Source organism: Cupressus sempervirens, chromosome 10, assembly GCF_028749045.1.
Source record: "Cupressus sempervirens isolate cs-2001-9-10 chromosome 10, ASM2874904v1, whole genome shotgun sequence".
Lineage (NCBI taxonomy): Eukaryota > Viridiplantae > Streptophyta > Pinopsida > Cupressales > Cupressaceae > Cupressus > Cupressus sempervirens.
The window spans coordinates 293,002,686-293,017,545 of record NC_143127.1 but is presented as its reverse complement, the minus strand read 5'-3'; the positions used below and the strand labels follow the sequence as shown (position 1 = coordinate 293,017,545).

The 14,860-nt window shown below is 35.1% G+C and overlaps 1 protein-coding gene across 4 annotated transcripts in view; it reads right to left on the bottom strand.

The window, feature by feature from the left end:
- The window catches only part of CYL1 (alpha-N-acetylglucosaminidase family / NAGLU family), a 373,464-nt gene that overhangs the window by 127,040 nt on the left and 231,564 nt on the right, over nt 1-14,860 (bottom strand). For all 4 annotated transcript variants that reach the window (XM_089805117.1, XM_089805116.1, XM_089805119.1 and 1 more), the window contains exon 9: nt 12,817-12,847. In XM_089805117.1, the coding sequence (XP_089661243.1) occupies nt 12,817-12,847 (31 nt within the window). The remainder of the gene's footprint in view (nt 1-12,816; nt 12,848-14,860) is intronic.

Sequence of the window (14,860 nt, the reverse complement as noted above, 5' to 3'; positions counted from 1 at the left end):
AGGTGACCATAACGGTATAAACATCCGGAGATAAAGATCTCTATCACAGCTACAAGCTCCAACATTCCTTGTTAGCGAGCAAGAGAGACCTTTAGTTGAATGGTCATACAAGGTTGCAACAAAAATGTTAATGGTAAAATCTAATCACACGGATCCTATAAAGTTCATGAAATCACTCAACATGAAAACCCTACAAGAAGCACAACCAGCCTTCTTCACAAACTCTCTTTGTCATGCAATCTCTTAACATGACACTAAGAGAACAAATCACATGATCACTCAACATGACAAACTTGTAACAATTACTCATAAATCATGGAATCACTCAACATGAATAACTTGCAAAAACTCCTATTCAATTTTCATCACGGACTCACTCAACGTGATGCTGTCATGGAATCTCTCAACATGACAAACCTGCAAAATTACAATCACTTTTCATCACGGACTCACACAATGTGATGTTGTCATGGAATCTCTCAACATGACAAGTTAGTAAGGTTTATAACCAACATTTTATCACAAACTCTCTCAATGTGATACAATCATGGACTCTCTTTACATGACTTTCACCTCCCATCACAGAATCTCTCAGTGTGATGACATCATGGAATCTCTATATGATGCTCACTATGGATCTCTCATAAGCGAAAGAGTTATCAAGTTTTCCTTACATTTTATTATTTTCACATTAAAACTTATCTGATCAAAGCTATGTTTTACATTTCAGACCAATTTTGTCCTAAGAAGCCTGATTCATCCCCTATTGCTCGGATTCGGGTCTGGGTTCGCACGGGTTTGGATTCGCCCCTGAGTTCATTGCGGGTCTAGGTAGGTTCCTTAGTTTGGACTGTGGGTTCGTTCGGGTCCTTGCTGGAGCAAACCCGGATGAACCCACAGTGAACCTAGGGCTAAAACAACTTTAAAGAGTGTGTTTTTAGAATTGTTTTCTTATGTAACTCTAAATGAACTTAATAAAAAACATTTCACTCATCTTATCTCTTATGTTGAGGAAGAGGATGATGATATAGTAGCATATGGGACTAGTGGAACCAGTTTGGGTTCCAACGATGAGGATCTACATATAGTTGCAATTGGGAATGAAGCCATTGATCCCTCATTTTATGATGATCCATTTGACCCTTGAAGGACTTTTGATACTATGATTATTGATAAACTACCTAAACACTTGTCATCTATCATCATGTTTCAAACTTTATTATTTGATGAACTAGTCTTTGTTTTGCAATTTAGTAATTCAATGTATTATTTGATGAACTAATCTATGTTTTGCAATTTAGTAATTCAATATATAATTTTCTTTACAATAATGAAGATAGATTAAAGAGCGAGTATTTAATGTTTATTGTTGACATTTGGCATTGATTAATGATCATGCAACAATTGTTCATATTGTGAAACGACTTTGTTTTGCAACTATGCATGTTTCTCTTGTGTGTGTGTGTGTGTGTGTGTATACATATACTCAAGAACCCACCCACGAACCCAAATGGGAAAAAAAAAATTTGTCCGAACCCACGAACCTGAACCTAGAACCCAAATCCGTCCCCGAACCCAAATCGACAACTTGGGTTTTGTCTCATCAGAGCATATACAAAAATATGCTCATATCACCCATCAAATACCAATCACCAATTGTACCTCAATCAGTGAGATTGTTCATTGTTCAATAATTGTTGTCACAATAACCTTCAAACGTCTGCAACAAACATTCACTAGACTAAATGGAGTCACATCGGTCTGAGACTAAAATGATGAAGGCCCTGCCCATAAGGAGACGTCAATATCTAGCCTGACCCATAGATTGCTAGGGCAATGTTCAACGTTGCCTCTCATAGCCAAATGCATGCCAACAACAACATTAGTTACAAGACAATCTCGATAGGAAATTTGCAGCTTGTGCTCTTTCATAAACATCAGAATTGCAAGTTTTGATGCAATCAATTTTTTGGAGATACTTGCCAACTGTGGGGTTCAACAAGAAAGACAAGAACACGTTGAGGAGGGTGCTACATTCATGATCAATCTCTACAGACAATAATTTAGGTCATAGTACTTGAACAAGAATATAAATTCACATAAGAGAGAACTCCAGATGACATATTACCTGCAGATGGATAAAAATGAATACGTCGTATGGAGAGCATCTAGACTTTTCCATCACATGAGACGTACAGCAATATAACTTACCCGATATCTTCCATTTTCAAGAACATGTGAGAATCGAACAATGGCAACATCTCTCTTCTTTCTATTGACTTGTGTGGCTTCTATACGTAACGTCTCTAACCTGGTAGAGGCTATTCCTTAGTGGTGACAGTTACACTATAGAGACCATAAATGACACACAAGCATTCACACCTCATCTACAAGTTGACACACAAAATTTGTTTTCTTTAGATTATTTCTATTGATGACTTATGATCATAATCCACACAATGCCAGGAATGAAACACACAGTGACAAGAATGAATCGGCATGAATGCAAAAAATATCAACACGTTTAAAAAATGCAGGGGACTTCCACTAAAGCTCCGACTAATATAAGTCATGTAACAACATGGTGCCCTTTGGAATATTCATGAGCAAGATTGTACATTTGAGCCTACACCTCAATGAGATCCATAATGTATCACTGCATCAATCAAGGCAATTTGAATGTGCACAGGCATAGTCTAGAACCTGCATTTTCAAAACTCCTATAGAAATAACATTGACCAACTTGCTTTTCAAAAATTATGCAAAGACTGGAGAGAAACTGGCGAGGCCTAGAAAATAAATATAGGCTAGAATGAGAGATATTTGAACTGCAGTGCGAATTTGATACTCCAACTTAAATCTACGCCAATATTTAGATGGAGATGCACCAAGCTTGAAAAAAAAAGAAACTTTGACCATAGATTGAACAGAGAAATGAGGAGTCAAGGGAAGAATTTAATCCATCATTGTCTTCCATAATATACACAAAAATCTGCAACCAATAATATGAATGACACTTCCACAAGGTGAGTCAACAAGCTCCATAAAATGCTCAATATGCACGATCAGTGGAAATCAGTTTCCTACATGCTGAAAATATGGATTCAAAATAATCTCACACAAATATCCTTATACGTTGTCCGTTGCAACTGTTATCAGAACAAGGCTCTGATACCATGTTGAATAGTTGCCTAGAATTAGCATGATCAACAACAATAAGGAAAACATAATACAGATACAAGAGACACAAAATTATCTAGAGAAAACCCTTCGAAAATGAAGATAAGATAAGGTAAGATAATGATATTAATTTCCAACAAAAGACCAAAAAGAGGTCTATGGGACTAAAAGATTACAACAGTGAGGTAGACACCAGCAGGAGCACACAAAGGTGTCCGAAAATAAACGAATACAACCAAAATAATGGCAACAAAGAACAGAGACAGAGAAAGCACTAGGAGTCTTTCTTGGGCGAAAAGAAATCAGTCACGGAATGATACACATGCCGATGTGTAGAGGTACTGTGCTGTCTCCGGTCACTCACAGAGGAGTGTCGTTGGTGCAAATAGCCAAAACGGGATCTAACACATCTGGAAAGCCCGTTAGGTCGAATAGAGCTAGAGGGCCTTTTCACACCACGCAAAGGGGATAATGGTGTAAAAAAGGCAATAATGAGCTGAGTAGATGAGTGCCGGTGTGGAAGTAGTGTCTAGATCGTGCTATCATGGAGCGTGGTGGCCTCACGAAGATAAAGTGCAAGGCATCTCTGATCATGATAGCTGAAGAAGTCATAGAGAGAAAAGCACTCCTGGAATAAACAAAAGAATCTCCCTCTAATCCCATAATAAATAGGGCATCGAAAAAGGAAATGAGCCTGGTTCTCCACCTCCCCTGAAATGTAGAGCATACAGATCCGCTCCCCACTATCGACATGATGATTAGTCTAAGCCCGAAGACGGTGAGAACCAACTCTGAAAGAACCTAAAGAGACCAACACTGTGAAAGATAGCTAGGATGGGCAATAATCCCATCAGAAATCTCCAAAAAGTGTGTCGCATAAAAAGACATCCGTGCACGTAACATGCCAGGAAGGTTGACCAAGGTAGTAGTAATGTAACGTTTATAGATATCAAGATGAACATGCTCATTTACCTTCTGCAGAGAAGGGAGAAGATGAGCCGAGGCATCAAATGAAAACTGAAAAGGGGGGAGACCATCAATGTCAATCCCAATCGAACTTAGCAAAGAAGAAACCTGTGCATACCAACATTGTGCACGAGAACCAGACTCAGCAGCCGCAGTGGAAACAAAAGAGCAATAAGCTAAATAGTAGTAGCGGTCCCGGTCCCTAGCAGTATCCATAAACCCACGAAGACGATGAAGGAACCAAACCAAATCAAAAATGGTCGCAAGTTTGAAAGGGTGAGCACCAAACTTAGCAAAAATGACATTGGTAGGGGTGAACCTGTGACATTTGATGATGCGCCTCAAGAACAAAGTCTGAACCCGCTCAATTGAGGCCCAATCAAAGCTAAGAAGAGAAGGGCCCCAAACCACAAAACCATACAGAACAGTCGACCAAACAAGAGCATCTAAGGGAAAAACCCAACCACACAACAAAAGATTTCCTTTATTGATCATAAAATGTTCAAGTGTACAATGTCTTTCGCTTGATGCAATATATATAACAAGAGAAGAGACTCTGGAGTTTCCCAAAATATGACTCTTTATTTCCTATACAACTCTTTGTATTTCCATGCCTATGCATGTTGTATGACACATGTTTTAGTATTTAATATTACAATTTATCATAAGTGTCCTTTTCAGTTAAAGGTGACTAACAGTATTAACTCCCAGAGATAAAGATCTCTATCGCAGCTACAAGCTCCAGCAAATAGAAGAATTGCCCAAATCTGGTACCTTGGAGTCAACTTTCTAATCACATAGTTCAGCACATTAGATATCTTGTTCAAGTGGTATTTTATTGTGTTTAATGTGCATAAAACCCACATCAATAGTACCCAACCATAATGTTGTTTTGTAATGTCCCTTGGTTGACTTATTCAGAAAGCTCTGACAATTGCTTATTTTCCATTCTTCATTTTGCCAAATAATTGATATTGGATAATATATAAATCTAGAATTGTCATTTTTCTCATGTATTCCTTATATCTAAAGAATTCAATTGCAAATATGAATTGCTCTGCAAACAAAGTATTATTTATGATATAAGATTATGTGCTCACAACCATCTGTTGCCTAAGAAGGCAATTAGTTGATATAAGCACCAGAGGATTATGTGTAAAGGTTATTGGCTATAACATTAATTGGTGCACTATAGCAACACTCTATTTTGTCAATGTTGGAATATAGACTACTGACTCTAATATATTTTTTCCTTCTGACTACATGAATATATTGGAACTGGCAATAATCCTCCTATTCTTATTGCCTTCTCTAATTCTTCCTGGATGCCTCTATCTTCCTATGCTGATCAGTTGACAGCCATATTGAACTTTGGGAAAGATAGACGGGTCACTATTCCTACTGCTGTTTGGACCCCCTAATCACCCAATAGAGTATGTACAGACCATGTAATAGAAGGCTCAATTTCTATATTTGTATTCAACTCATTTGAGGAATTGCCCAAATCTGGTACCTTCGAGTCAACTTTCTAATCACATGGTTCAGCACATTAGATATCTTGTTCAAGTGGTATTTTATTGTGTTTAATGTGCATAAAACCCACACCAACAGTACCCAACCCCAATGTCGTTATGTAATGTCCCTTGGTTGACTTATTCAGAAAACTAGGACAATTGCTTATTTTTGGTTCCTCATTTTGCCAAATGATTAATATTGGATAATATATAAATCTGGAATTGTCATTTTTCTCATGAATTCCTTATATCTGAAGAATGAATTCAATTGCCAATATGAATTGCTCTGCAAACAGAGTATTATTTATGATATAAGCTTATGTTCTCACAACCATCTGTTGCCTACGAAGGCAATTAGTTGATATAAGCACCAAAGGATTATGTGTAAAGGTTATTGGCTATAACATTAATTGGTGCACTATAGCAACACTTTATTTTGTCAATGTTGGAATTGTTATCTCCAAAATCTGCACCCTGAAAATTTGCCTTAAGTTCTAAAACTTGCAACGATTTTGGAGAAACATGGGATCAGCCAAAAGTTGTGGGTAACTTATAACTTGGCTGAACCTCCGAATTCTAGGCCGGTTCCTGTATGATATATCTTATACCTTACTTGTACTAATGGAGAAATGAAAAATTTAGACGGAAAAGGGTAAGAAGATGACTTTAAACACAGAAAACTTAAAGAAATAAGGTGATACACCGAGATTGATAACACAAATTACTGCTATAGCTGAGACACAATGAAAGTTTTTTGACAAGACAATCACAAGAAAATCTTGCTTGAAAATCTGCTAATTCATATCAATAATTTAAGAGAAGGTTTATGAACTTGAAAATATACAAAAGGAATTTGATCACAATCGAATACATCAATAATGGAAACACAACTCAAAACCTATGAACAACATTTTAGATAAAGAAGATACAAGATAAGACATCATTCAGAAAGGTCTATTATTAAAACACAATTTGAACAATATCAATCACCTTAACGCATACAACTAAATCTGTTAACTCCAAAACTGGTTCCAATGAAAACTTTATTTCCATCAAAGGCCCTCAAAACAGTACATCTGCATAATGGAGGAAAAAAAAAACACTAAGGATGCAATCACATAAGCGTCCTTCCTTAAAATCTGAACCCCCTCCTCAAAAATAAGAGGAGTATATATAAACAATACACTCTCTCAAAACAGGAAAAGCTGGGTCGAAATAATGAGTTAACTCATTATTAAAAACCACTAAAAACTCCAAAAACATGCTAAAAATATCCCAAACTGAGGTTCCACCATCCATGCATGAGAAAAATCTAAGAAAGCCCTCCAAACTGCCAAAATCACTCCATAATGCACTCTGAAGTCTTTAGTCTGAACTGTGCCTCTAAATATATCAACTGCAGCTGCCCTTTAAAATTTGGCATTTAAAAATACCAACTCCTCCTTTAACTCGTCTTGACTCTTGACTTTTAATTATTTTTAATTGCATGAAAGTTATTATTAAATAATTGATTTATAAAATATCAATTATAAAATAATAATTACAAATTCAATTCTATGCAATAAAATAAAATATAAATATAACTGAGTCAAGAATGAGTCTTTTGACTTCTAATTTGGCACCATTATTATTTTAATTCAATAAAATATTATTATCTCTTAGTTGATTATAAATTATCAACTTAAAAGAATAACAATATTTCAATGTGCATGTAATGCAATAATAGAATGTAATAATGGTAAAAATATGTTTCAAGTCATAAAACTCCCCACCATACTACGGACCCGAAAACTTATCAAATGTGATAAAGGGCGAGTTTATGTAATGCAAAGAAAAGGCAAGTTATTTGGTTTTTATCTTATCTTGGAGTTTTTTGCATTCTGCGTAAGAGAGAATGAGGGTTTCTTTCAACCCTAGCCGCCTGCATATCATGCGAATTTTCCTCTGCTGAAAGGCACAATTTGTTATAGGATCTTTGCTGTTTGGACGCCATGTATATTTCTGAGACTCGTGGCATGGAGAAAGAAGGGGTTTTTTAAGGCTTTCGATAGGTATTCAAAGCCGAATCTGCCGTCTCTTATGAATTTCTCTTCTTGTAGCTGGGCTTTGCCTTGGATGCCCTTACTTCTTTATGCTGTTACATTCGGCCACGAGCTCTGATAGCAGACTATTCTTCTTTGCTTGTTGGGTATTAGACACCATGAGAGTCATTCTTGGCCACGGATTTACACCATCTTCTTCGTTTTTTTGCTGGAAGTTATGCCTGGAGATTCACGGCTCACAGTATGCAATCATGCCGACTTTCTATTGATTTCTCATGCTGCAAATCGTTATCCATCAATCTTTGTTGCTGTGTCTGAACCTTAAACATTATTCTACCTTCAGATCTATGATTTTTCTTGGAAAACATGGAAGTTTTTCAATGCTGAAATTATAGCAATCACTGTGAATTCTTTTTGGCTCTTTGCTGGGTTCTTAGTATCCGAGTAATACCCCTCTTAAATATGACTGTGTTATACATCTGCTGCTGCTGACATATTTTCATTAGTTACTGTTGGAAGTATACCAAATTTTCTCATTTGGGTTTTAGCTGGAAAATGCATTTAGGCGCCATATTTATCTTTTCATTTGATTGCAAATTTGAGCATGTGAGATTTATTTCTGCTAAACTCCTGAAGTTTCTTGAGATAATTATAATGATTCTAGTGCTGGTAAATAAAATAACTTTATCTCTGCTATTGGTATGCTGTAAGTGAATCTTGAACATCACTTTTTTGACCTTTTCTTATGCTTCTGCTGAGAGGTAGAGTTACTCGAGTCTGTACTTTGGCTGCCATAACATGCTGCTGGTAAATCACAATCTTCCTTATCGTTAGTCCCTCTTTTGCCTTTATAAATCCATCTTATAAATTCCGTAAGATAGTCTTAGACATTCATTCCAATGCTGATATTCTTTAATCTTTGAACTTTTATATTGTTCTCATGCCCCTTTTGCTCATAGGCCCTCCATTTCTGATAGTGTAATATTAGAATAACTCTGCAAATCAAGAGCAATACTTTCTCATTGTTTATGTTTTCCATGTGACTAAACTTTCCAGTCATAGAGAAATAAGAAATATAAGAACCAGTGGGAACTTGTTTGAATCTGTACAATGGCTTTGCCAAATGCCTTCAGTAATTGGCTATTTATGATCATTTGTTTAAGTGTCATGATTTGATTTCAGTGTGTTTCTACCATTTTAGACGTTACAAATTATTTTTTATAAACTCCATCTCTGCTTGTTTAGACACTTGGAGATTATGACTTTTGGATGTTGCCATTACATCTGTTGTAATTCTGAAATATTTGTCCTTTGAATCTGTAGCATGCACTCTTTCTACTGGCTGAAAATGTTTATCTTTTTGCTGTGTCTAAAACTTCTAACTGTGGCTTTCATTCCTGCTGTATGAGCAAAACCAAAGGTTTCAAAACTTTGACAGTTCGTCCCTTTAATGTTTCCTTTGCTGTTATTTATATGCAACCAATCCCACCTACTATGCTTTTCCTGTTTTCACCAGTTTTTATAAGTAAAAGGTTTCAAAACAAAAAATGAATTGTCACTTTAATACTTTTAATCTTCATGATCGACCTCTCTATTTGTTGATGTATATCTATATTTTACTGAGATGAAGTGAGCTATCAGCATTGCTTAGATCCATTGGATCTAACCCATTCTCTTTTATGGACGCAGGGACTGGAAGTATGGGAAAGGCGAGATCCGGAACAGCAAGATGGTGGATGCAGATGGATGCCACTTCACCAGTCATTACAGGCAATGACTGGTGCCCATGACCTTTTTCTCCCTTTTCTCCTCTTTTACGTTACTGATTTCAGTATAGTATAGGTGTATATCGGTACGTAGGGACTACTCTCACAATCAGATGTGTGGGAGAAATTTACTTTCAGTATTTAATTTCTGTCATGATTTGCCCCATCATGCGAATATTGAACATTATTTCAAAATGAATAAAATACTTTTCTTTGATACATTTTCCGAAAATTACTTGAAAGTAATAAGCATGTATTTTCCTTCATTTGAACATGTGTGAAAAATGAACAACAGGAATATAGACTATTGAGTCTAATATATTTTTTCCTTTTGACTGCATGAATATATTGGAACTGGCAATAATCCTCCTATTCTTATTGCCTTCTCTATTTCTTGTTGGATGCCTCTATCTTCCTATGCTGATCAGTTGACAGCCATCTTGAACTTTGGGAAAGATACAGAGGTCACTATTCCTACTATTGCTTGAACCCTGTAATCACCAAATCGAGTCTGTACAGACCATGTAATAGAAGGCTCTATTTCTATATATGTATTCAAGTCGTCTGTCAATCTAAGTCAATGCTCTTCAATAGGAATGGGCATTCTCTGTCTGTTCTCCTTCATTGATTGAATTCTCCATTCCTCCTCGAAACTGATTCCTCTTGTTTGCTGAGTGAAAGTACCTGAGCATTGTGTACAATCTTGGTGCATGTATCCAGTGTGATTATCTCCTCCATTGTATGATCAATCTTAGTGAGGATACTAGATGTTGTTTTAGTATGTAATCACTACTACTAATGATGTGAATTCCTTATTGATTACTTTCATCGGACGGGTGAAGCGATTCCCAAGTCATGATTCTTCTTATGATGATCTTTAATATTCCATTCTTTGTTAAATTTTGTTGCTAGGTTTGTTTAGCAAATCATTTATTGATGTTGTTTATCTAACTATTTCCAAATTCTGCATAATACGATGGAGATGGAATTGTCATGGCAGATATATTAGCTGTGTCAATTGTCTTCATTGCTATCTGGACTATGTTGATTCGATGTGCCCATGTTATACCTTATCGCCTTTTCTCTTCCCGTGCTTTTCTTCCTGGCTTTTCCCAGTAATGGTTTCTCGTGAGTCTCTGTATCGTTGACTATGTTGTGAATGTGTCCTTTGCATACTCCCAATACTATCTGGATGTCTCAGTCCCTCCTTATGTGCGTCATTCTGTAAGGGTCTGCTAACAATCTTCCTTCCATCTCTCGTGCTATGCTCCCGCTATATGCAATCAAATGTTCACCTTTAATATGAGACGGATGGTCATCACCACTAATGAAATTGTTTTGTTGTGTTTCTATCTGCTTAGTTTATTTTGAACGGTTTGATAAACTTTATACATTTATATTTGAATAATATATATATGTGTTGCATTATAATCATCTGATGTATTTATATTATAATTTAGAGCTGTATTATAATAATATTAATATTCAATCCGTTTCATTTATTTATTGTTATATTATTTATATTGGATAAATATGCCATTTATTATTTATTATCATGATGTATATTACGTCTCGTAACCATGGACTTATAGTCGATGTGTTAATTTATTTGCAAAGAGTAATAACCTATTTGAATTTTATTAAATGTGACGTTCAAAGTAATATTAGATTATATTATTTTTTACTATCAATAACTTATATTATAATCTATTCATGATGTTGTTCGTTTATTTGTATTATTTACTTCATAAATTTATTACAATCTATTGTACTAAAATATTTTGTTTTATATTTATCTTTACATTTTATTATTTATTATTATATTTATTTATTATTAAAACTTATTTCAAAATGGGGGACCTCACGTTTTTGCCATACTAACCTGCACCAAACTTTAATCTGAACTAGTAACTTACATTATGAATGAGCTTCCAGAAAAGTGAGTGGTTGTGTATGTGATGCAAGGCGCATATTGATATATTTTCTTTACTTGGATTTTCCATCCAAGACGGATACCCATATATGCACAATGGAAATAAAAGATGCAACAATTGGAATTCCTTGTGGTGAAGTTTTAACTTTAATGGGTGAACATTTTTCATCTAATGCTTATGGATGTATTGGCATTGAATTGGAAGATGTTAGAAGGTAATTCCTTCCCAGGGGAATAACTGTTATGTTAATGGTTCATGAAAAAGAAATCAAAAAAAAAACCACTAACAACCGGACAGAGAAAGCTTCTATGTGCCACCTACTTGATTCCTAAATTCTTCACACTCTCTGCAGAAAGTGCAAAAGAAGATTCGGACATCCAAGAAAACTGTTCTAAGTTGATGCTGCCTGTAAGAGCCATGCTGCCTCCTAGATTAAATAGGGTCTACGTGCTAATTTGTTCATGCAGTATAGTATGTAATTTTGGGATGGTGGGCAGTTAGCACATGCTCACTTTCTGTGACTTTGGAAGACAATGCTTGACAACTTAACCTGGAATGGTACTATATTTAATAGTTGTAAGGCCACTGTGCCTTTACTCCTAGCATACCTATACTGATGAACCCCTGGGTGGTTCAGTTTGCTCTTGCTGATCTACAAACTAGAGCTTCATCATGCATCCCGCTATAATCATTATGAACTTATAGAAATAGCTATGGTTAATCAAATTTTTGACATGTCGAATTAGAACGATCCAATGAATGCAGCAGGACTGCACTCTGCAAAAAATATTTGTTCATACAAAGGTAATACTGCTGATCCCAAGAGTTATAAAATCATTAAATACATGAATACTATTTTAATACATCCAAGACAATCTAAAGTTTTTTCAGTTTTGCCACAGCTTTAGTTTTTTCCTTAAGCTGTTGGTTGTGATGATATCTGTGATTTTAGTCTGTTGTCTAGATTTAGCAGTATAGCTATTAGACAGAGATTTGTTTATGGATTCGATTGTGTACAATATTTTTGCTTCCAAAATATTGTAAACAATCCAATCCAGAAACAGCTCTCTCTCTAAATGTTTTATTGTGGAAATCTCTTAAAGCTAGAATGACTATTGCTAGACCTTCAATTTTGAATATTGGATAAAGTTTTTGGTATATGTTGATGCACAACAAGAATTAACTGCATAAGAAGCCATAACACATCGTTTTGATTGTATGACCTCTGCACAAGCATGAGCTTACTTCTCATTTCACCCTTAACTCGACAAATGCAAAGAAGTGCTATATATGACCCAAAAACAATTGTACAACTATAACAAATTATAAATTTTCCAATTAATTCACCCAAGCACAATTCTAGGTACCTACACAAGAATTCAACTGACGTACAAAGAATCTCAAAATAATTTACCAATTGTAAATATGGCTTGTCCCTCCATATTCTGTAAAATAGAAGAAAAAAAGGAGTCAAATTTTCCTCAGATGAATATGAACAAATGCAAAAGATTGTTCAACACAAAGCACTTAAATGCATATCAAATAGTACAATCTATACTGTTTAAAGAACAAAATTTTGAAAGTATCTTCATTAAACAAACTAAGAGATATAAAGTACTGTAAACCACAACTGGAATCAAGCCTAAACATGTTTGATTAAATGTCAAACCCACTTACACTTGATAACATTTGTCATTTGCCATTTTGTACAAATAAGCAGACTAATATAAGGTCGTGTAATAGGGTAGTATGTCTAGTTAGGTGGTAAATGCCCTGGAAAGGGGATACTACAAGGAAATGATTATTTAATTAGAGTTTGAATAAGAGAAAAGTTCATCTCTTCTTAATTTTATTTCTATTGGAATTCAATATAGATTTAAATATTTATGGTATACAAATACAGATGAGAAACCTGAGATTAGAGAGTGGAATCATACTAAGACACGTGGACTTAGAGTTCTGGACACAAAAACCAAGGGCAAGATTAAACATTGCAAACATGAGAAATCTGTGTCACGCAAGTCTTCATATTGGGGATTCGAATGTAAAAACTGTTTAGGTGCCAAATCAGTAACCTTTAAACCAGTGTTATGGGACTCAGACTCACCTCTGACTTGGAAAGTCAAAATTGGGCTCGAACTTGGACTCAGCAACCGGACTCGGCAAGGACTCAGAAAATCAAAAAACCCATGAAATTCAAAGATTTTTTCATGCATCATTTAGTCAATTAACATCAAATACACAATTAAGAAGCTACTTAACACTCATACACAATTTTGCATAGATCACATAAGTATAAAAGAAAATTTCTGAAGGAAAAAAACTGGATAACATAATATAAAGTTAAACATAGTGTCACTGTCAAATGTCTACAATATATGAAATCCATGGAATCAAAAGATCAAAACATATATCAAAATATCAGCTAGAGTGTAGAAGACTAAGGTTCATAGTAGCCTATGCCCTCCTACTAATACACTTAAGATAAGTCATGGAAGACTCAAATAATGAGAAATATGTTTGTTACAAATTATGTGCACATTCTAGACAACAATAGGGCTCTCAAGTATGTCTATCAATTTCCTTGGTGAAACACAACCTTTAATGGTAAAAGTCTTTTAATAACAATTATAGTTAGCTTACAAATTTTTGCGAAGAAAATGATCAAGGACATAGCCAGCAACACGTATACACATAAGTCTGAAAGTTTATAACTTTATGTCCAACACCAAAGAGTTCTAACATTCATGAACACGTAAGTCTAAACAAAAAAGAAAAACTCATATACATGATTGTAGAATTCCAACACAAATATATGTAAATCTGAAAATATCTGTACATCATTACTGAACTCTATAGTGCTAAAAGCGACTTCTTCATTATGAAAACTAGATAGTAACCAATATTGGCAGTGAGCCTTCAATTTGGGTAATTATCCTTCATTTTGAGATGCAGGGCTATTCAGTTGTGTAATTTGCTATAACCTGGCTAACGGCATTTGAAGATTTCAACACTAAATTTCCTATAATATGACAGATATTGTTCATATTTTCAGACTGGGAGTTGACTATATTGGTTTATAACTATTCTTCTAAAATCTGTAGGAAAACATTGACTTTTGTAATGCAAGGATATAGTTCTAGATTAGTTTTCATAAACATCATTACTTGCTTGACTAAATACTATTGTACTAGTACCACGATAATCCCACTCCAATGGTGTCAAGTCCTGTACACAAGTGGAAGCTAGGAAAGGACAATTTCCTAAGAATAAGCTTGTCAAAATCAATTTCAAGCATTCATAACTGCATAAGGCATATTGTCAGACAGTTGGCATTCTTTCTACACACCCAAAAGACTGAAATAAGGACATTATAACTTGCTGTCTCCATAATCTGAGATTGGTCAAGGAATTGTTTAAGCTTCAATCCTTAATAAATTCCTGAAATACCACAATAT